Source organism: Leptonotus elevatus, chromosome 9, assembly GCF_054856555.1.
Source record: "Leptonotus elevatus isolate MCC_2025b chromosome 9, RoL_Lele_1.0, whole genome shotgun sequence".
NCBI lineage: Eukaryota > Metazoa > Chordata > Actinopteri > Syngnathiformes > Syngnathidae > Leptonotus > Leptonotus elevatus.
The window spans coordinates 8,787,033-8,810,547 of NC_141247.1; the positions used below are offsets into that span (position 1 = coordinate 8,787,033).

Consider the following 23,515-nt stretch of genomic DNA (forward strand, 5'->3'; position numbering starts at 1 on the left):
AAAAGCACATTAATTAAAAAACACAAACACACATTTATTGGCAGTATGGTTGGGAATGTTGAGTTAATTACTTTCTTTAACCTAATTCAGTCTCCACTCAAGGCAGAATTAACCACAGATTAGTGTGTGTGCATGTGTGAGTGTGTGTGCGCATGTTATTGGATCTCAGGGCGTTTTATATCTATGTTTGCATTTTCCCTCGACACATAATACTGACCCCTATTAAAGTGTATTAATAGGCTGAATGTTCAACCTGCAAATCTGCTTTCAGACAAACGTAATGATCTGTGTGTTCCTTTGCAGTGAGCGTATTATCTGAGCTTGATAGGGGCTAAAAGTGAAATTTCCTTCAGAAAGTTAATTTGTTTCTTTCATCTTACTTCTATTATGTTTTTATTGTATCACCACTCAGCACGCGCTGATGAGACCAGCACTGGCCCATTTGCGTAGTGTTTTAACATAATGCAATTTTACCTGATGTGCCATTACTTTAAACTTGATGTTTTTTTTAAATTGCTATTAAAAAAAAAAAACCTTAATAGTACTATTAATGTAATTGAAAGCAATCTAAGCTCAATGTTTATAATGATAATATATTATCAATATTTAGCATGCTTTGATGTGAAATACAAAAGATAAAGAAAGAGAGAAAAACAACTGATATAAACCAAACCACCCTACAGAGATGGGTGGTAAAAACATTATTCCACAACAAAGGGGTACACAGATACAAAACACAAGTTATGTATACACACCACACCGAGGAGGGCGTGCCATCCGGCTGTCGCCAGAGCTTTTGAAACTGATGATCCTAATATCATGTGGCTGCCCTCTGCTGTTTTCCAAATAATAATTTCAGAGGGATTTGAAAGACAAATTGAGCAGAGCTTCGATCGTAGGAGGTTGTGCAATATTGTTGTACATACCAGTTTGCATAGTGCATGACATTTTAAATCAAGCTTATTTGGTGACTGTTCATTGTTTTAAAGAAAATAGCTTCACTAAAAAGATGGAGTGTCAAACAAGGATGACGCAATTTCCTGCAGAAAGATGACATGGGTGTGAATAAAGATGACATGGGTGTGAATAAAGATGACAAATGGGGATATATTGAAAGGCGGGACTTGCTCCTATTCATTTAAATGTAACTGGCGCGGCATGTACGCCGCTCACATATACTGTACTTTTATGACCAACGTGGCTATTTATGAAATTATAAATATGATTAAATATTGTTGTCAAGCACAATATGTGTACAGTATATACTGTATTTCTATTGCTTGGCAGTGTGTGGTGGGCAGCTGTGTCTCGTTCGCTTATTGCCTGAAATAGATTTTTTTTTTGCATGTGTGAAAGCTTTTCTGCATTTCGATTGACTTGAATTTGCGACATGGCTTCATCATTCAACTGCAATTCAAAATTTTAATCTGTGCATAACTAGTGGCCGAGACTGGGCCGCTCATGAAATTTTGTGGTAGAACTACGAGCGAGTGTTGAGTGGAGTTACGCTACATCACTAATGCTGCTTTTCCATTAGCACCGCATGGCACGCTACCACATCGCACCGCACGGAACGACACTACACGGCCTCCATTACAACGGCAGGATGGGACGCAATCATTTGAACTGTCCAAGCTTGCACACAATCTTGCCAACATTGAACCGTATTTACAATTACATATGGCCCACCATGGATGAAATATTGTGATCTTGATTTCACGAATGGAGAGCTCAGCCTCATTCATTTAACTATGGCTCAAGCTCTCATTCAAGTGAATGGGAACATACTGTATTGTTATGACTTTGGCGAAGACTGGCAGGCGCCTCTTGCCTTGCTTGCGTAAAATTAGGAAATGGGCGTGTGCCACGGCGGCCAATTAAATGACAGTGACGACACGGCCCCGCTCGGCCCCAGACGACCAGCGCTGCAGAACCATGGTTCTAAAAAGTGGTTCCCTTGGTACCGCTTGGCCCCAAAAAATTCATATGGAAACATCCGGGGACAAAAAATGCTGTTTCAGTGTGCGACCGGTCCGGTGGAAAAGCGTCAACATTTCTGTAATTAAAGTGAAATTGAGGTTGTGATGTTTATGGACTGTTTTGAAGTTTCACCATTGTGGTGCACTGTAAAAGTTTAAAATGTTGAAGGCCGCAGAGAAATCCAGCAGATAACACAACAGCATGTTTGGAATTGTAGGTGATTAGGATAAGATTTAGGGGCAAATCTTGATAAATATGCCTCTGGTTCATGGTAGAGTATTGACCATCAAATCTTAAGGTCCTCAAAAGTAGTGAATTGAATTACACACGCAATATTTAAAGTGGAATACATCAACATCATAAACAAACAGGGGGCGGGGGAAGTCTGGTAGTGCTGATAAAATGCTGTGATAGTGAAACCACTTTATCATGACACAAAAACAATACAAAGCTATTGTAGCAGGCTGCAGACTCAGAACACCTCTTTAATCAAAGCTATAAATTTGAAGTGATTGAATTCAAAGTGTTACTGGAAGAAAAACTAACTACGGAGTGACATAAAAAAAATCGACCACTCAGTAATTTTTGGGAAGCTAGGAACTGCAACACAGCCATCATTTGTTTGACTGAACTTGTGTGTGAGTGTGTGGCAATTAGACGTATGTAGCAATCCTGCATAACATTGCATTTAAAACATTGCATTTAAAACAGCAGGCCCACAAGCATGCTCCAGTAGAGGCCAGCTGTCACCTTCTGCTGAAATGACCCAGAGGCAAGCAAAGGCAGAATTGAAAGGAGCTTTGTCATAGGTGATATGGCATGACTCCTTCTTGTGATTGATTCAGCCATTGATTGGATCATTAAAAAGCTCAAAAATTTCACTGCTTATAGATGTTTTTTAGTTGTTGTTTTTTACCTTACATCAATCTATATGTACCATATTATTTGTGTTATGAATTTCGTGTTGTTTATGTAGACTTTAAAATAAGGTCAATTCATTTCAGGTCATGTCTTGTTCTTGTCATCTCATCTGCTAATTGCAGAAAATGTTGATTGTCAATTTGATTGAATTATTTCTTGAAGTGTGCAAAATTTTGCCAATTGCAAATTTTTATCTTAAAATTGTCTCCTTGAATAAAGATCTAAATTTCTTACATGTAATTTCATGGGTCAACATGAGTACTATTTACACACACAATACTAAGCATGGAGCGATTGTACCCATTAGCCCGTGATGCCTCAAAAGGAACCTGCTATTAAGGTGTTTATGTCGTTGTTGAGTTTCTAGAGATTTGCAACTGCCTGCATTTAGACCTACTTTGCTGGTGATTAATTGTATTGTATCAAGCACATATTTTTGCGCTCTTAGCTACAATAATGACAATTTACAAAGAAAACATTTGCATTCAATCCTCTGAGATGAGGTTTCCCACCATTATCTTTGAAGCGGAGATTTGCAACTGCCTACTTTTAGACCTACTTTGCTGGTGATTAATTGTATTGTATGAAGCACATATTTTTGCACTCTTAGCTACAATAATGACAATTTACAAAGAAGACATTTGCGTTCAATCCTCTGAGATGAGGTTTCCCACCATTATCTTTGAAGAGGAATTGGAAAATACTGTATCACTACGTTAGTGATGACCGGTTGGCCTATTGCAGTCTTAAATGGGTTGTTGGATTTTGGAATATATTTCACCCGTTACATCATAAATCTGTTTTCCTGTTATAGAGCTTAGCATTAGCCATACCCATGTGCCGTACCTTCATCATATGATCCCTCGAGAACTTAATTATTAGCCCAGAATTGGGGGTTTGTGTGTGTAGTCATATTGTGTTGAATTTGCAATAGGGTGGTGGCAAAAGAAGGGTGAGAATTGACAGAAGCTGTCAAAAAGATGCAATAACTCTCAAAAAAATGGTGTTGATGTTTACATAAATTTAAATTAGTTACATGTGACTTTGATCAGAATATTGAATTATTTCTCCATCTTTATTCAGTTTGGTTCCATGGGAGTGCCCTATTCCAAGTTTAGCTTTATTTGGGTGAGTGGAGTTGCATATGATTGTGTCCATAGAAAATCTCGAGATGCAATTAAATTGCAATGTTACACATAAAAAAATACATGTAATTGTTTCAGTGGAATTTTGCCAAAAATAAGTGTGCACAATTGCATTCCGGATTTTGGTGTGAGCTAAACTTCTTTGTTATCTGATCTACAGGTGGAGGTGCCAAGTGGTCACTCAGACCCCCTGTAGCAGCCTAATCTGCAATATGTTCAATTTGGCTTGCCTATTAACATTTCTTATCATGGGTGCACCTCAAAGACACACACATGCAGTATGCTCACTTTGGCTGTTTGCCTGATATGTAATACTACTTTGCTCATTTGAGTACAAACCGTGCACACCATGCAATATAAAGCTCGACTGGGATAAAGCTCATGTTTTTTTTTCTCCATAGAAACAACAGGCCAAAACCTATTATTAAACGCTTATCCACATCCACTGCAAGCACACTCACCGTCATTGACTATGGATTGATTACTATGGTATTTCCTACAAACAACAGATTATCAATTAGATCGTTGCTTCATTTCTATATGATGGATGGACTGTGATTGTACCACTCATCTAACAAACGAGTGTGAGAAATAATTTTAAAGTGGCTGTGAGTGATTTATAAGTGGGACAGGAGCATAACTTGATTCAATATGGAGCAAGAAGCACTTGAGAAACCACTTCAATTAACTAAAATAGTAGTCTGAAGTAGTACATGAAAGACAGAGAATAGCCATTATCTGGTTGACGTAAGCCAGTTTGTGAATGAGTTTGGCTCCATTACACTCCAACCAGGTTTGGCCTAGCTGTAAAGACAACAAAGAAACTGGTTGGAGGCCAGCAGCTCAAAGGACTGTGTCTGTGTGCCACCGCTATGGAGCCATGACAAAGTTTACCTTTTCTTCCAGCCAGCAAAGTTACACTAAACTTCGTGTGACACACATACGAGATAAAAGCAACACCAAAGTTCAGCTGCATTGTTGTATTTCTGTATGGCGTTATGTGATAAAATACAAAGCAGTTCATCAAAGTCTCACTCTAAAATGAGAAATTAAGATAATAATCCTGTTTTGAAAATAAAAGTGTTATGTATATCTCTTACAAGACATTTATTACAGACTTTATTGAAAATGTATTTATCAGGGGGAATTAATTAACACCTAACTTTGTGTACACTTTTCAACTGAATTTTCACAAGATAAATATCAAAAGTAATATTGTTTAATTGGTGTCATTGTTATAACGCTGCATACAGTATACAGTTTTTTATTTATTTATATGCAGTACTGTAGTACCACTTGAATAAATATATTGCCACACTGCTACTTGCATTCTTACAAGGAGTTGTCAATTGATTAAGTAGTACCTTTATACAGTGTTCTCCGTGTTCTGTTATTGCAGCTTCACTCTAATTGTGAGGTTTATATTTGTGACCAAGGCTTCATCTGTTGTGGGTTTCCTTCGCTATTTCTTGTTATTTTTCTTCCTTCTAAGTTGGACCAGTCAAAAAATATCTATCTATCTATCTATCTATCTATCTATCTATCTATCTATCTATCTATCTATCTATCTATCTATCTATCTATCTATCTATCTATCTATCTATCTATCTATCTATCTATCTATCTATCTATCTATCTATCTATCTATCTACAACAAAAAATAAATGCAACACTTGTTTTTGCTCACATTTTTTACAAGATGAACTCAAAGATCTAAAACGTCTTGCACATACACAATATCACAATTTCTCTCAAATATTGTTCACAAACCGGTCTAAATCAGTGATAGTGAGCACTTCTACTTTGCCGAGATAATCCGTCCCACCTCACAGGTGTTTTATATCAAGATGCTAATTATACACCATGATTAGTGTTTATTGTGGGCAGTCTAAGGCACACCTGTGAGGTGGGATGGATTATCTCGGCAAAGTAGAAGTGCTCACTGGTTTGTAACTAATATTTGAGAGAAATGGTGATATTGTGTATGTGGAAGAAGTTTTAGATATTTGAGTTCATCTCAGAAAAAAATGGGAGCAAAAACAAAAGTGTAACATTTACATTTTTGTTGAGTGTCTATCTGCCAGAGCGCACTGCTTCACTCTGACCACTTGGAAACTCTGATTTTTGTTCAAATGTGAGTGCCTCAAAAACATAATACTTGAAACCTCAAGTAAAAAGTAAACAGTTGAGTTGGTCTCCATGTTCCCACTTCACAGCACAGATATGCTTCCACCATGTTGGGATACTAGTACGCATCTAGCATGCCACATTTAAAGGAAATGAAAGAAGACACTTTGATTGACAATGATAGAAGTCAGCTATAACCACTCCCATAGCAGGTCCGCCATCCTGCACTTGTCTGCGAAATTAACAACTTGGTCTAACCATGCGCCATACAGGATTAAATAATTAATAGTTGTCATGTAAAGTAAAAAGTGGCATCCTTGCTTGCAGACAGTCAATAAAACATTAGTATAACATTGTGTAGTAAAAATCATCTATTTAAGATGTCCTCTTTTATTACAGCTCTTAATAATTTTCCCCAACATATTTTTTAAGATATTAAATAATTATTAAGAGTTTTAAGAAGCTCTTTGTGCTCACTTAATGAACATCATCACTTCAGGGAAGGAGCATACCAAGTCCCAAATCTCATATTGTGTCATTCTGGAGTTTAGAGCAGCATTGGGACTGAGCCCTGAAGGTGAGACTAAGTTTGGATTTGATCTATTGGGAGCCTGTTGGGAATTGGGAATGCTCATCATGCAGCTGTCACGTCATCCCTCTAATACCATCACTTCCAACCAAAAAATGGAGGGAACTGGCAGCTTGGAAACAGGACAAGCCTGTTTGATACAAATGGCATTTGCATATCACTCAAGTCATTTAAATCGGAGTGTCTGGAAATCCCCACAACAGAACGTGTTCCTCAGGGTGCTGCTAGATGCTAGATAAAAGGAAAACAAATTGAGTTTTGTAGTTGTTAAACAAGCCCTCTTTCTTCCTCCTCCCCCGACTCTGCCCATCAAAAGAATTCCCACTGCAATATAAGAAGCAGCGAAGTGTCTGGAATCTCTAATTGTATGAGCTACTCAAAGCAGAGGAGTAAGTCTTCAAATGGAATTTCAATTTGACATGGGAAGTCCTGTTATTTATGCACTGACGCTGATATCGCAGGCTTCAATCCCGTCTCATCCAGATCCATTCTGGTTGGTGGGGAACAAAAATATCAAAGACATTCGCTGGTTTCATTGGTGATCTAACTTGATGCGGCCCACCATGCCATTTTTTTTGTGGCCCACAAAAACGTTAACACATGCGGCACGGTGGCTGACTGGTTAGCACGTCTGCCTCCCAGTGCAGAGGACGTGAGATCGAGTCCGGGCTTCGGCCTTCCTGGGTGGAGTTTGCATGTTCTCCCCGTACTTGCGTGGGTTTCCTCCGGATACTCCGGTTTCCTCCCACATTCCAAAGACATGCATGGCCGGTTAATTGGACACTCCAAATTGTCCATAAGTGTGATTGTGAATGTGGATGGTTGTTCGTCTCTGTGTGCCCTGCGATTGGCTGCCAACCAGTTCAGGGTGTACCCTGCCTACTGCCCAAAGCCAGGAAAAGCAGTTAAGAAAATGGATGGATGGATGGATGGATGGAAAAACTTTAACATTCATGGGTTTTCTCTAGGTACTATTTCTCCCACACGCCCAAAAAACGTGCTTGTTCAATGAAGTAAAGACAAAAAAAACATTTTGGTATGGCTCGTGAACAGGACGCAAGGTACTGGCAGAATAACTCACGATACAACGTTGCAATGTTTAGATAATCATGATACAGCACTTATGGGATGTACATGAACAACGCATTGTTTGTTTATTTATTTATTCTCTGTGATACTTCTTCACAGTTATGCGATGTTATGTGACCGTCCCAGTGTAAATCGACTGATCTTTTTAGATGAGGTTTACTTGAGTGGGTCTGCAAGTGATTTTATGATACGTTCATCTTATTTTTTATTATTTTGTAATGCAAAAAAAAAATTGTAAAGCTACTTATTTTCTTTAACAATAATTCTATTAGAAAATATTGTCCCATGATTGTGGTTTCTGATCTCTCAGTTCACGCTCCAGTGTTATGAGATTGATATTTTGATGTAAAAACCTGCAGTATTGGGTAAACCAGTTTTTTTTTTATTACAGTTGTTTTTCTTTCAAACACATGAAATGAAGTGTAGGCACAGTATGTGCCAAGGGGACTCATTATGATGAAGAAGTAGATTTGTGTGTGATTTTATTTCCATTTGGGTTTAAATTCTACCCATTTATTATCTTAACACATTTTTAGGGGAATAGTATATTAACCCTTATGAATAAATATTAGATTTATGAACATGAAAGATTAGAGCACGCTCTTGTCAATGTTCTACTACTGGACCCAATTTCATGTTCTTGCACAGACATCATAGTGTGAAATAGTTTTGCATTTGCTGCTACTTTTCCATTTCGAATGTAAGAGCGTGCGGATACAAAAAGAGGGAAATGTCTCCTCGTGTTGCACAAGCGTCTGTCTCAGCCATCAGCTGATATACTCAAATAATCAGCAATACAATTGGTTTAATGCAATTGATATAATGTGCTATAAAAACATTAGATGCACATTTAAGACCAAACATCTTTTTTCTTTTTTAAACTAATGCCGGTTGACCTGAGATTGTTTCAAAATATGAACCATTCTCATAGACAAAATATTATGGTAATTGAAGATCCTGACTCGCCCATAGACTAGGGAAGGAAAGTTCATTTGCATGCCATACCTCAGCAACAAAGTGCTTCACAGAAAATTTTAATACAATAATAATAATAACAATAATAATAAAACATTTCTATGCATTACCGTTAGTTTACAATGAAAATGGAAAAGAACACCCTTTTATAGCAATTGCAGCTAATAATAGATGTTTGTAAAATGTTTTTGTTTTTTTACCATATTCTAAATATTACACTCAAAAATGTTTATACTTGCATAATCACTCCAGCAGTTGTACAAGTATCACTCATCTGTTGTTTGATGAGAGGGACCAGTCCCCCCCCTCTCTCCCCCTTCAGCTGCAGCACTCAACTTCACTTTTTCCCCCTTTGACATTTGGTAAACATTGACAGCTGGAAGGCCAGATAGTGGAATAGATTGATGGACAGATGGAGAATTTATCCATCACTCAAGTGTGGAAAAGGGAAAATCGTAGAAATACTTAAGAAACACTCCTGGTGTCATACCAAATAAGAGAAAGTTCAACATCAACAACAAGAAACGTGAAATTATTTGTCCCCATGTCGGACAAGGGACAGTGTGCAGTTAAAGACTCTAATTAGTTGTTTTAAATCGCTCTCACCTATCTGCTGCCGGCCCCATTGACAGCAAGGATAGGAACACACTATTTCCAGTACAGAGGCCTTAGGTAACTCACGTATCCATGGAGATTAAGTTAATTATCTTTCTCCTATCTTATCTCGAAGCGCTTTCTCCCCACCCTGCTGTCTTTCACACAATCCCAGTGAGCAGTTGGGAAAACCGTCAGGATGTCTGAAGTGTCAAGTAACGCATTACCTTTTCCAACTGCTCTGTCTGACAATCATAACATCAGGGATGCCTTTTTTTTTTCATTTGTTAAGTAGTCACTGATACAGATACCGCTAGTACTTTTGATACATTACATTTTACCCAAAAAACAAAAACAGATCATTTAAAAGAACAGCCTATATATCAAAATATAGCAATGTCTTTAAAACTGCATGAAATGAATGTACATTTTCGATTCTTCTCATTTCTAGTTCCTGATCATAAAACTGTTACAGGAGGATGGCCGATTCTGGTATGGACTGAAATCATGAGTGTGAATGCTGGTATTGGTACTCGCCCATCTCTAACTAAAAAGTAGTAATAGTACGGGCTCTTAAGGATGTTTGTAAATGTCTCAATCAGGTGACAACCTATGACCTAAAAAGGTCCTTGGGCACCATTGTCAAAAAAGTGTTACCTCTACAATGTAGATTATGATGACAAATGCATATATGACATTGGCGAACGACTGAGTGTGTGTGCTTGCGTGTGTGCGTGACAGTGTGTGTTACTGCATCTGCTGAGAGGTGATAAGACCTTTTATAATGAGCTTGTTCGTTCTGTCATTAGTCAAAGCACTGTCAGTTTCTCCACCATATTCCGTTTTCATTTACACACAAAGACAATAACAGAGACGAGGGCGGGGCTATAGGAACAGTGATAATGGTTGAGCATCGTCGAGGAGGTGATAAAGTCTCTCACTTTGTTACACGCAAACACACATCCTAGTGAGGTCATACTCATCAAGTTTAACGGGAGCACCTACATATAGCATTCTGACCCTGAACACACATCATCATCATCCATCTTCAGGATGTGTGGCTTTTTCTTCTAAATGAGATACCTCTTCATTTCCAAAGAGAGGATTTTAATGATGAGAATGAACATAAGAACATTTCTTTCATCCGTTTTTCTCATCTGATTGATTGTGGGACGACATTTTGGATAAGGCGTAGCCCCGGGAGGGACCCGGAGCCTATAAGGGAGCCGGGGTGTTGATGATCAATGTGTTATCATGCAATTCACATTACTTCTCTCTTCTTCTTCTTCTTCTTTTTTTTTTAATCAGGCGATTAACCTTACTAATCGAGTCCACAGTACTTCTGCATTCAAGTGCCGCATTTTGGTCACATGTGCCAGCCAGCCAACCGTCAGTGTATTTCTTGTGATGTGATGAGATGGTCACATGACTTTCACGACCAGGAAGTGCTGTTGCCATGGCTGTGGCAGCCAGACGATGTGACGTACTACAGCTGACCGAAAACTTAACAAAAGCAATATGTTCAATGCAGCCCCACTAGCCCATCTATGTTATTATGATTAAATTTGTGTTTATGGAATATGATTTAAGTACCCGTTTTTATTCATCTCAAGGGGCGTCCATTTTGCTACTTTCTGTCGACTGAAAATGACATAACCGTGCCAAACGGCTCAGCTTGCGAACATCACATGACCAAACCAAGAAATCAGGTGAGCTGTGTTTGGTCGTTACCTGAGCCCTTAAACACTGTGATGTAATTTTCATTCGACAGCGAGTGACAAAATGGCTGCCGCCTGACATGACGATTTTGTTGCTTAATTTATACTAATACATAGAGCACAATATTGTAAAGAAATATTTTGACTTCACTACCCCTTTAAATACAACTGCTCTTTATTTTGTATAAAGACCATGGCGATATTGAGGCACTTTGACGCCTTACTTAGAAAAGCAAAAGGGTATATATATATATATATATATATATATATATATATATATATATATATATATATATATATATATATATATATATATATATATATATATATATATATATATATATATATATATATATATATATATATAACTAGTAAGACATGTCTGCCTCACAGTTCTCAGGTTGTGCATTTAGAATTTGTCTTCATAAATGTTTTCTTTTTCTTTTTTATCAAGTGGCTGAAACGTGCACTTTTGCAAGCATTGAGAAAAACTGGATTTAAGTCTGTCCTGAAGAACAATGTAAACACATCAGCCACATTACACACCCACCAAAATGTAGATGACAGCAACCAATACAGAAATTCCTTTCCTGATTGATGGATTCTGTCCCCAGGCCAAGTATCAACCTAGTTGTGATGCATGCTGGGTAATTATTCAAACCGTAGCATTTACATGGAGAAACAATTTTTTCTCTGGCATCAATTCCATTAAATCCTCTTCCTGGTCATTGCTCAATTCATTTGTCATCATGAAATGTGTTTGAAGTGGAGACACGTTTAAGTACGCATGCTGCAACACACTACATAATAAATACAATGCCCATTGTGGTTTAAAAAAAGTGGCTGTTTCAATCTAAATTCATTCATCTTGCCTGACTACATTCATTGCATCTCCCTGTCCAAAATTTCTTGATATTTCCTCCGTTTTATTTATTTCCTTTCATCTTCATCTAATCTCCCGCCTATGAAAGATTTCAGCCTGCAGCTCAGACAGAGATCACTGGGGTCGTGGCCAAATGGATTCGTCATTGTTAGACTCTCAAGATCAATTTATCCAGAGAGAATCATAAGCAGCTGGCTTCAATTGCCTTTATTACATTGAAGCGCATTTCTGACTGGTCAAATTTGATTCTAAATTGGGTGATCCATTTTGTGGTTCTGGCACCAAACTTTTTGATCATGTTGTTATATGGCAAAAAGTCTTAGGGTCATTATACAATTTTGACACATCAACTGGAGGGGTCTTTGTGGTAGAAATAGAAATTAAATACATGTCATAGGCCTGAGTCTCAGATGCTAACAGCTGCACAAAGGATGGCAACAATTGTTAGAATACAATTAGGGGTTACACTAGCATCACGCATACATACACATGCATACACTGTATTCTTTCAATATTTTTCACATAATGTTCCTGTTTCATTGTTGCTGTCATTTTATTTCAAAACCAACTCTATCACCCCTCACACTTTTCATCATACACATCTTCCACATTGGACACACTTTTAGCCCCGCAGCAAGTTAGGATATAGTTTTCAATCATGTCATGTTCCATTCTTTTCAGCTACTTTATTCCCTCCCCTCTCAACCTTAAATTTGCATTGCATGCCTTTGATCCGCCAACTGTGTATATGGAATAAAGGACAAGGAAGGTCTCCTTAATCAGGTTCCCTGGCAGTGTGCTCCTTGGTTGAAGTTCTACAATATAATGCATATTGTATCTGTGTGTGCTCGCATTGTATTTGATAATAGAAGTACATGTTTGATAATGAGGTACACTTTAGCTAACTCCAGTTTTTCTCACGTCAGCATTTGTGCCAAGCTCACATTAAACGCTCAAACACACATTTGCTTTATACAATTTGATACACCCTCAGGTCTCTCCAAATATGTCTCCAAAGAGCGGCTGTTGCATCAGAACTATGCTAATTTCTATCTCACAAAACACCAAATCATCATAATAAAATTATCTTTTTAAGATGGATTTGCATAATCTCTGGCATGATTCAGCCCTCTGTTTATCAGAGATTTTTTTTTTTTTTAGCTGTTTTGAATGACTCATCTATCAGATATTCTTGGCACAGGTTCAGATGACAGAGATTTCTGGTGTCAAGGCAGCTTGGTAATGATTTTTTAAAGAGGTTCATTCAGTGGTGACACCACATTAGGGGCAGAGGGACAATGCACCACCAAATAAAGCAGTTTTAGTTTTATTTTCGATTACAGAATTGATAGCACAAATGATACACATAAAATCCAAACGAAAACGTTGGTTTGATTGAAATGTCAACCTAATATTGAAACATTATAGAAAGAAAAACAGCTATGTATTTTATCTGGAATAATTGTTTCATAAAACCTAGTACAGTATAGCTCTAGGAAGAATGGCAACTTGCAGATTTGTGTATCACCTTTGTTGGTGAATTCTGGCTTTAAGCGATATTGACGGTCACAAGTGTTTGATTTTATTCAGTAGGCCAATTTAATTCTCTGTTCCTTAAAATAATCTACAGAAAGTGTCCATAAGCTAAATGTGTGGTAGCTCTGTAACATTAGCAAGTTACGATAGCTAGCATGTATTAGCTGTAAAATTGCTGCTAAACTGTGGCTGTGTTTATTAACATGTTACTAGCATAAAGTTACAACATTTAAACACCGCATAAAGGATCTTTAAAGCACTGACCTCAATCCCACCAAAACCTTTTGAGGTGAACTCGAATGGATGGTTGAAGAGACTCACAGATCTCCCACTCCAAGTCCTCCGAACAGAGCGAAAGCTAATGTGTAGTAGCATTTTAAACTCCCTTTAAACTTTAAATTTTCAGCTCCTGTAGGTTTAAGTGGTCTGTGTCTGAATGCGTTTGCCCATGCATTACTTAGCGTTCACAAAGGCATGTGCACAATAATGAAGACGTCTCGTGTAGTACTTGCATCCATAACATTGGTATGGTATCTGCTTACAGGACTAAATAATCAATTCACTACACATTGTCGTTCATCAAAGACGGGGTGCAGAATATAGTAGAGTATCTGACTATGCTTGCGACATGGTTCATAATGGAAAAATATTTTGTAAGTTTTGATTCATTTCAAGTTTGTATTTCTCTTAGGGAAACTTTACAAATGCCAACGGTCTTACTCGCTTTTTTCCGTGCACTCAGAGACATGAGTACACTGAATGGATTGATTGTATGCACAGTCCAATAACAATTTTAAAAACAATCATGAAAGAAAACCTCATGTGAGGGACAACAACACACATTACATCTTGCAGCAATTCTGCGCCTCGCTTAAAATATTTGTCAAAGCAGTGTTGTTTTTTTTGCAAATGTTTCCTGGTCCTGAATTGACGTAAGACGGTGACCATGCAAAATCGACTTGTCAAAGAATTGAAAAGTGTAATATAAACAAGTGTCAAAAGAGATGGTACATTTAGTTTCACTGAATGTCAAGCAGCAGAAGGTCAGGAGGAAGTGTTAATTTCATTTGCAGTGGAAAACATTATATGCCATAGAGCATGAATAATTAATTTCATGCCGGGAAGCTGGCCTCAGGATTCTGAATATTGTTCCAAATATAATTAATGCCCTTTGTACCTGTACCCCCCCCCCCCCCACACACACACACACTCCCTATTTTATGAAGGTTTCCGTCCTGAGAACAGTTGAAAATTAAAACATGGAGGGGGGCTTACAGTAGAAAGTATATAAGAAGAGGTACTGTAAATGCAGTAAAAGATTGTTTCAGTCTATTTGGAGCGTCTGGTGTCATATAAAAGTAACTTTCTGTGCTCTGAAACTGCCAGTCACTCACATATATTCATATCTGAGGACATACATATACAAACACACACATTTCGCACAGTGAAGTTCAAGAGAGAAAAAAAAAATCTTATTTCTATATTGCAATGGCTGCTTTAGAAGCTGTGAAAGCAGACGTTGGTGATTATTGCTCTGTCTGACCTTATGTGCTGGACTGTTCTGCACTGCCTGCATGGAAAAGGTCAAACTTGATTTGACAAGCAAAGTCCATATGAAGTAGAAGTCTTTTGAGACATTTCCAACCTGGTTTTAGTAATTAACTGTGCTGGTCAATAGACACAATCAGAGAGCAGATTATATGAGCTTCCCGAGTTATCAAGGGCAACAAATACATCATCATCGTCATCATCTAATTACATGTAGAGCATGCAGTTAGCTGTCAGCCTGACTGACAACTTCACTTAATGAACTCAGTAAATTATGGTACCAGGTGATGGCAGTTGTGAGTTATTTTGAGCAACAACAGCAAAAAAAAAAAAAAAAGTTGTATTTTAATTTTAATGTTAAAAGATCACCATAATCTTCATATTTAGAGTCATCTTTTGAAAAGCAAGCAAACTAAAATAATTGTGTTTGTTTAGCAAAGACGAAAGGATGGATGAAGAATGAGAGCCATGGGTCGCATATCCCTTTTTTTTGTTTTTTGTTTTTTTTACCACCGACTTTCCTTGAATGTAGTCAAATTTAATGAGTGCTGTTTTGGGTCAGGTGATTCTGTTTTTTATGTTAAATCCAACAAACAACTTACAATCAGTGGTCCTCAACCTTTTTTCTGCCACAAATAAGTTTATATAAGTCCATAACTTTGTTCCTAACTAACTAGCAGTACAAACATCATAAAAACAGTAATAACAACAGTCACTATGGTAATGCAAATTATCATACAATAAACATGAAGCCACATTATTATTTAAATACATTAGCAGCATCCTCCTGGAATACGGCAGCACTAATAATACGGATACTAAATAAACCAAAAGTACAATAAGCTTCTTTTTTTTAATTCATTTGACTGTGGACCGCGGCCTAAACTAAATAAACTATTTCAAACAACCCCTGAATGTCTTATTTTTCTCCTTCTAACACTTTTACCATTCAAATTCAATCACACTAAATTCTCATCAGAACAGGCTCTACAACATCATCAGCCATTTAAACTTCTTTACAGATGTTGATACGTTGGTCCTCCATCAAACTCCAATATTTTGGCCTCATTGAGGAACGTTTGATTTCTTATAATGGAAAAACTTAAATATGTTCATAATGCTTATTGTGTCTGTCCGCTTTCCTCCAGCTCTCCAGACCACCCAGCCACCTAAAGTCCTTTTCCCCCCAGAGAGACAAGACACGGTGATAGAGATCACACCCGGTAAGTACCAACTTCTATAAACGTATTCTTCCTATATGTTTAAATGGTATCCAAAAAGAAATACTTTTTCACCCATGATCTGTTTTTATATCGATTTCTTGATGGGTCATTCTGTCAATGTAGGCTACTGTATACTACTATCATTACTCTATCTTTATGTCTGTCACATGAACCAGCACATATCCAAAAGGGTGTTTGTTAGTGCAGCTAAGGAAAGTTGCAAATCCCAAATTGCTTGCAGCATCAATTTGCAATTTTAGTGAAATGATTATCAATGCGAAAGAAAAGTGCTATTTGTTTGGCGCTCCATCCACTAATTTAGATTCACTCTTCAGATGGAGACACAAGGCAATGGACAATTTTAAGAAGACAGTTTGGGACGGTAATTATAGAGAAAGAAACACACAGGAAGGGTCTCATTAAAGTCTGTTTCAGATTGTGTACTAAATTGTATGGTGCGTGTTTTGCTCTAGCACAGGATGACTGTGCACACGTGTGTGTGCATGCATCACCTGCTGTGCAGTGGTCTCTCTGACAATGTTAGCACTGTAGGCAGAAAGGTGTTTGGATGCATGTACTAGTATGGGTGTTTGTGTGTTTTCATTAATTCCACATTGATGCAGTAGCAAGCAAAATAGGCCCCAAGGCCCTTGTACACTGATTGCAGCAGGGGCACCTTTTAATGGGAATCACAATCTCACTGCCACCCCAAAACCAATAGCAATACTGTAAATACTCATTAACACTGTATGTGCTCATTAGAAACTGTGGAGCATTTTGTTCATTTCCATCTCTTATTCAAATTTTCCTTTGTTCAACCATGTTTTTAATTACGCTAATTTCATCTCCATTCAGGTTATTCCTCTATTTTCCTTGCTCTCCTATTTGCTCCATTTCCCATATTGTGACCTTTTCTCTGTTCTCCACCCTTCCACAATACCATGGGTAATCAACACAATTCCGTTAACTCATTATTATCTCACTAATGTGAGCTAGAGGCAGATGAAATGCATAATTAAAGATTGATTTGAGATATGAGTACACTGAATTTTCAATGGAAAAAAAAAGATCCATGAATAATGAAGGTAGCTTGAGGAATTAGAGGGACATCCGACATTACAAAAACACTCTGGAGGGCCCAAGCTGCATTTGTATAACAATCTATTAACAGAGTAAAAAGAGAATGAACATGGTTTCAAATGAATACTTGTCATAAGCAGCTCAGAAGACTTGCTAAATTCAACAATTATGATTATGTGCTTTTCTCCTGGTTTAAGGGGATTAACATACCTGGTAATTGCTGTTTTTAAACAGCAGAGTTCTAACGATATGCAACTGTTATAGCATAATGGGAATCAACGTGCATGTTTTTTTTTTTAACTAAACATGTACCGCTCAGCTTTTAACATTTAGTTTGCGCACATCGCTCACATTGCATTTTGTTTTACCTTGAATTAATTACAATTCAACATTTAATAATAAATTAAGTTTGGGAGTTCCACACCTTTTTGACTAGAGTCACTTGACAACTCCACGATGTATGAAAGCACGCTTTTTTTTCGTAGTTTGGCAAGTCCTGTGCTGTGACTAATTACGCAGGTACGACTTGTATATTAAAATTAGAGCTTGGACTGGCACACCAAATCCCCGTTCCCTAACCGTGTTGACTTTCTTTGGCAGTTGGCAAATACTGTCAAAAGAACGTTGCAGAAGAAATGGAAGCATGCAAATGGAAGTCATGGTAAATAAAATGGCCATTTTGTCAATATGAAGAATGCAGAGTTCACCAAATGCGGTCTTCCTAAGAACGTACGCAAGTAGGTTCTTCCTAAGAACTGTCTTAGTACAAACCCATTATTAATGACGTTGGGGCATTGTATTAAACATAAACTGAATATGCCAACTCTGACGTGTTTCCATGATAAATCCACGAAATGCAACATGGGATATTTTGCTAGCAAGCCTTTACAATTATCCAACTGATGCATCCTTGGTTTAAGCTAGCTGACAAAAAAAGCATCTGTGTATTCCGTGCGTTCTTGGTTTATTTGTGATTTCAGTAGGGTTGAACTCAAAGGACGTCACATTTTCCTCATCAATATGCATGAGTCGGACAAAATAACAGCTAGGACACATGCGTACACATTATTTTGGAAGAGAACGACGTCCCAGGTGTGAAATTTCAACATGACTGCTAATATTGTGTTGGTCGCTCATTTTCACGAAAACGAAACACGATTTTCATTTGAAGATTTTAAGCCTACCATTGGGCAGTTACTTTTGTCTAGTTACTTTTGTTTAAGTGGCGTGGTGACACAGTGACCGCTCACATCATAGTGACACTGATCAACTAGCATGTTGTTGTAGGCATAGCGTTTTATAGCGCTGATACTTTATATTAATTTTCACATCTAAGCAGCATTGGCTTCTGTTGTTAAACTCAAGGTATTTTTGGTGCATTTACATCATGATGTATAGTAGCTAGCATGTTGTAGCAGGCAGCTAGCAATGCTAACGCTGAGAAAGCACATATACAGTAGATGTTTTCGGTGACATTTTTCGCATAAATCACTGCCGTTTAATTGTACATGCTTGAACCCAGTGAAGACATTCCTCTGGAAACTCCCTTCATTCAATCCTGGTCACAACATCGCCGGTCACAACATCGACGGTCACAACATCGCCAGTCACATAGCAACAGACGCCAAAACAGCAGTGGTTTGTTCTCACCATAATACGTCTGTTAAGTATGGTGAAATAGCGAGTCAGTTCACAAGTTTTGCCTCATACAAATACACTCCTTCAGTCGCTTGCCTGTGTTACTTGTCCAAAAATCAACTGGCCACGCCCATGCGCTGTTCTAAAAATAGTAGTTTGGGCGTAATTGTAAACTGCTCTTTAGGAACAGCACTTGGGCCACGACTGATAACGTTTTATATGATCACAAGGACATAAGATCTGGCAACGCAACTTGAAATGGCTAATGTGTGACGAATGATTAGTTTAGCATCCAGCTTCCTTATACCACTACAATAATTTACAGCACCAAAAGGTGAAATCACAGATCAGGATTTTACATTTGGCCACAATGTGATGCTAAATTTTAATGAAAGTAAGCCATTTTAAAGTAAAAAGAAAACATTTCCGTTGTTAGAAGCGAAAGTTGCCGTCACCACACGCGGGAAATTCACCCTGATGCCCTAACACATCTCTGAGAGAGTGTGTGTTCGTAAAGGCAATGCATGCTCTCCTTCTATTAATTTCTGAACACAGCCTATGTTGGAAAGCAATGAGCATCTTGTGCTTGCACTATTTCCATCTGTACTGGCTGACACACCGGACTATGGCACTCCTTTTTTGTGACACATTTCCAAACAGCTGGAGTGAACCAATGGGCGCTGGAGCATATTTCAGAACATACCCCATGGCTGTAAGAAATCCTAAGAAAATATAATAATGTTAAAAAAAAAAAAGAAGAAGTCACAATTCTCTCAATATTTCTATCATAATTATAGGCTGAAATGAGTACCCTATACGTCCAATTAATGATTAGAACATATCAAACAAAGCAGATTTAGTATAAAAAATGTAAATGCATCCTTTTTTTTCAGGTATCCCTCACTCACTCATGTGTGTATGTTTAATGTGTTAAACGCAATACCAAAGGCCTCTCTATCCATGATGTGGGTGAACAGTCTTGACTGTACTTAAGCAGAATAGGAGAACATCCTGTGCCAACACATACTTGTACTTGATTGAAAAGTGCATAACTATCAATATATGATGTGGGTGGATCAATGTTGGACTGTAAGATATGATATGATAATTGTGATATCCATATTTTTGCCTCCTCAAATATTCATGAGGTAGGCCTGCGTAAATTAAAATAGCCAACCAAAAAGTCCATTGGGTAATTTAGTAGGCGAACTTGCAGGATTCGATTTTTGTGCATGGTAAATATTTTCAATGAATATTAATGCTGTGTAGACTAAATTCCGAAAATTAGCAACAACAGTTTGTCTAACACGGGCTACATCTGGCAAGTTGGCAAGTTGCTCGCAGGCAAAGTTCTTATTTATTTATTTTTTATGTTTGTGTGGTGTCAGAAAGGTTGAGAACAGATTATTCTCCCGGCTACACAATAAGCACTTTATTTTCTGGGGTCACTTAAGCCTATTTCTCAAGTAATGTGTGTTGCTACTCCCTCAGGACAAATTCCTCTCTATCCTCTCCCTCTGTCATCGTTCCATGAAGTATATCGAAGAGGAAAATAACACACACATTCACACACACAAGTGTAAAAGGTACCAGTGAGAGTTTGGCTGTGAAAAACGGGTGAAGATAAGGTGGCATACTGTATTTTCTACCCACCACCCACATGCCCGTCTGTCTCGATTTTAGCCCCATAGCATTTATCTCAGTGTGTCTGTCTCCTTCTGTCCCTGTGAGGTGTCTGCTTCTATCTCACTTTATTTCCATCTGTCTGTCTCCCATCTACCGCTGCCACTATCTCAAACGGTTCCACTGTGTTCCTTTCAGCTCATTCTATCTCCTCATTCACATCCTTTCAAATAGCTATGTATGCCCATGTCAGTGTTCTCTTTCACTGTCAGAGAGAGATAACTTGGAGTGGGGTGCCTCAGACTATTCCAAGTTGGATCTGTATGGTCCCCATTTAATCCATGACATTGGTTTTGTTTGCCGTTATTTATCATCTTCAGCCACTTAATTCAGCCTTACACCAAGTGGGACACAATCATGAAGTGAAAGGAAATCTATACAATATTTTAAACTTTTTTTTAAATAAAAAACTGAAAAATAGGATTTGCGAAAATACTCACCCGCTCTGAGTTAATACTATGTAGAACCACCTTTTGCTATGTTACAGCTGTCTTTTGGGGTATGTCTACTGTTTTGCACATCGAGAGACTGAAATTGTTGCCCGTTGTTCCTTGCAAAACAGTTCCAGCTCAGCTAGATTAGATGGAGAGCGTTTATGAACAGTAGTTTTCACATTACAGTCAGTTGGCTGCACTGAGTGAAAAGGGGGTGAATATTTTTTTCACAGCCTAAATGGTAAATGGACTGCTTTTTATATAGCGCTTTACCTACACTGTAAGGCGCCCAAAACACTTTGCAAAGCCTCACATTCACCCATTCATACAGCAGTGATCAGCTGCTGCCATGCAGGGTGCTGCCAGGCCCATTGGGAGCAAATTGGAGTTCAGTGTCTTGCGTAAGGACACTTCAACATGGTCATAAGGGCTGACGATTGAACCCACAACCTCCAAGTTGGAAGACGACCACGCTACCATTGAGCCAGGGCGCCCCACTGTTCAGTTATTTATTTGTAAGTGTCCCACTTAGTGTTGATTCTTCAACATGATTAAAAAAATATATAATAATAATAATAATAATAAAGAATCCCATTTTATATCGTTGTTTTAATGCACTTAGTGTTGCATAAGAGATTCAAAGCTTTTAATTTGAAGAATTGTGTGGGTTGAAACAGGTTAAAAAAATAGTGTATATATTTAGAGTAGCATTCTAAATGTCAAGTGGAGACTTCCACAGCCTACATCTTCTCCTAACTCAAATGGAAGAAAATGCTTAAGATAATACATCACTGCACACAACATTTGTCTTTGAGTGCTAAAAGGAGGAGTTTGACAGACAAAAAGCGAGAGAAGAGGGTCAAAGAGGTTTGCCAAAGAGTGAGTCATGTTTCATGGCTCTCTCTCTTTGCTATTTTGGATAGAGTTGGAGCCTGAAATATAATGGCTTAGTACTTATCTTAAAAGTACTTATCTATAGGTTGAATAATTTTTTATCTGCACCTTTACTTTACTTTTATGAACACAAATAACAAGCATTAGAATTCTAATGTGTCAGTTTTGATGCAAAAGTATCACTAATTAATAGATAATCTTAAAACAAAATATGAAACATGTTGTTCAAATATGTTTTCTCCTGAATATTTTTTTTTAGAATTTCTAGTTCTTGCCCGCATGACAACCGAAACGACTGCCTTTAAGAGTGTTTTCTGTTTGCTCCTCCGTGATATCGTATCTCCATCAGTGTCCAATTATTTTCATGCTGTCTATCCTCTCATTCACTCTCTTTTACAAATGGTGACTTACTATTCAGGATAACGATCCTGTGGAGTCGGAATCAGATTTTTATTAAGCGGTAATCCCCTTTAAGAATCCATCTAACCAGAATGTGCGTGCGTGTGAAAGGAATAATGGATTGAGTGTGAGTGAAGCTGTGCGAGGTTGGATATCTGCCATACAGCGCCAACAACACCCAGAGCAACTGCACAGGCTTGGCATATGTTGCAAGTATGCATGTCAGTAGTTATTAGATCATAAAACTGTTGGCCATTCTTGCTCTCCTGTTTGTTTTTCTACAAGTTTTACAAAATGCCCTGCACATCTTTACGAGTGTAATAACTTACACCACAGAACATTGGTAAGAACATTGTATACCATACTGAAACAAACAAAACCTAGAAGTAAACAGTGCAATAACAGTTGAGAGCAAAACAACTTCAATTTATTTTTTGATTAGTTTGGAAAATCATGCAGTTAGCACGCTGATTCTCATCACTCAACTCTATATTTATGGAGTACTTTAAAACAATCACCACTGTTTTCTTAAGATGGAACCCAGGGGCGGCAGATACAATGAACACCATATGTTCTGTTATACATGTGAATTAATTTTGCACATATTCATTCGACCACTTTCTTTTTCTTGTTTGTTTTTCTTTTGCTCATCACAGTCAAGATGACGGGATTACAATTATAAAGAATTCAGACGACGTACCATCACAGCAGCTACAAGTCAACAACTGAGCCCACCAAATTCCCGCATAGGCCAAGCAATGTAACGTGATCACCTGCAGCCTATGATGGCCAAGTGGGGCTTATCATCACAAATCATTTCAGTCGGGTATGTGTCTTGACCTCCGCCAAAGCCCAGAGACAGACTCACCGAACCCCTGGGGTTCGATCGAACCCAGATTTAAGAACAAACTGCTCCAATGATTATAGGGCTGCAGGTAAATACGGTACGGTACATACTGAAGTAAAACAAGGGCAATTTATTATAGAACATATAGAACTTGTTAAATCGAAGGTATCCCAAACCGTAGCCGTTTTACACTAGGTTAAAGAATCACTGAA

The 23,515-nt window shown here is 37.9% G+C and overlaps 1 protein-coding gene across 3 annotated transcripts in view; it reads left to right on the plus strand.

The window, feature by feature from the left end:
- The window catches only part of il1rapl2 (interleukin 1 receptor accessory protein-like 2), a 278,122-nt gene that overhangs the window by 214,802 nt on the left and 39,805 nt on the right, over positions 1-23,515 (plus strand). For all 3 annotated transcript variants that reach the window (XM_086084960.1, XM_086084961.1, XM_086084962.1), the window contains one exon: positions 16,254-16,328. In XM_086084960.1, the coding sequence (XP_085941086.1) occupies positions 16,254-16,328 (75 nt within the window). The remainder of the gene's footprint in view (positions 1-16,253; positions 16,329-23,515) is intronic.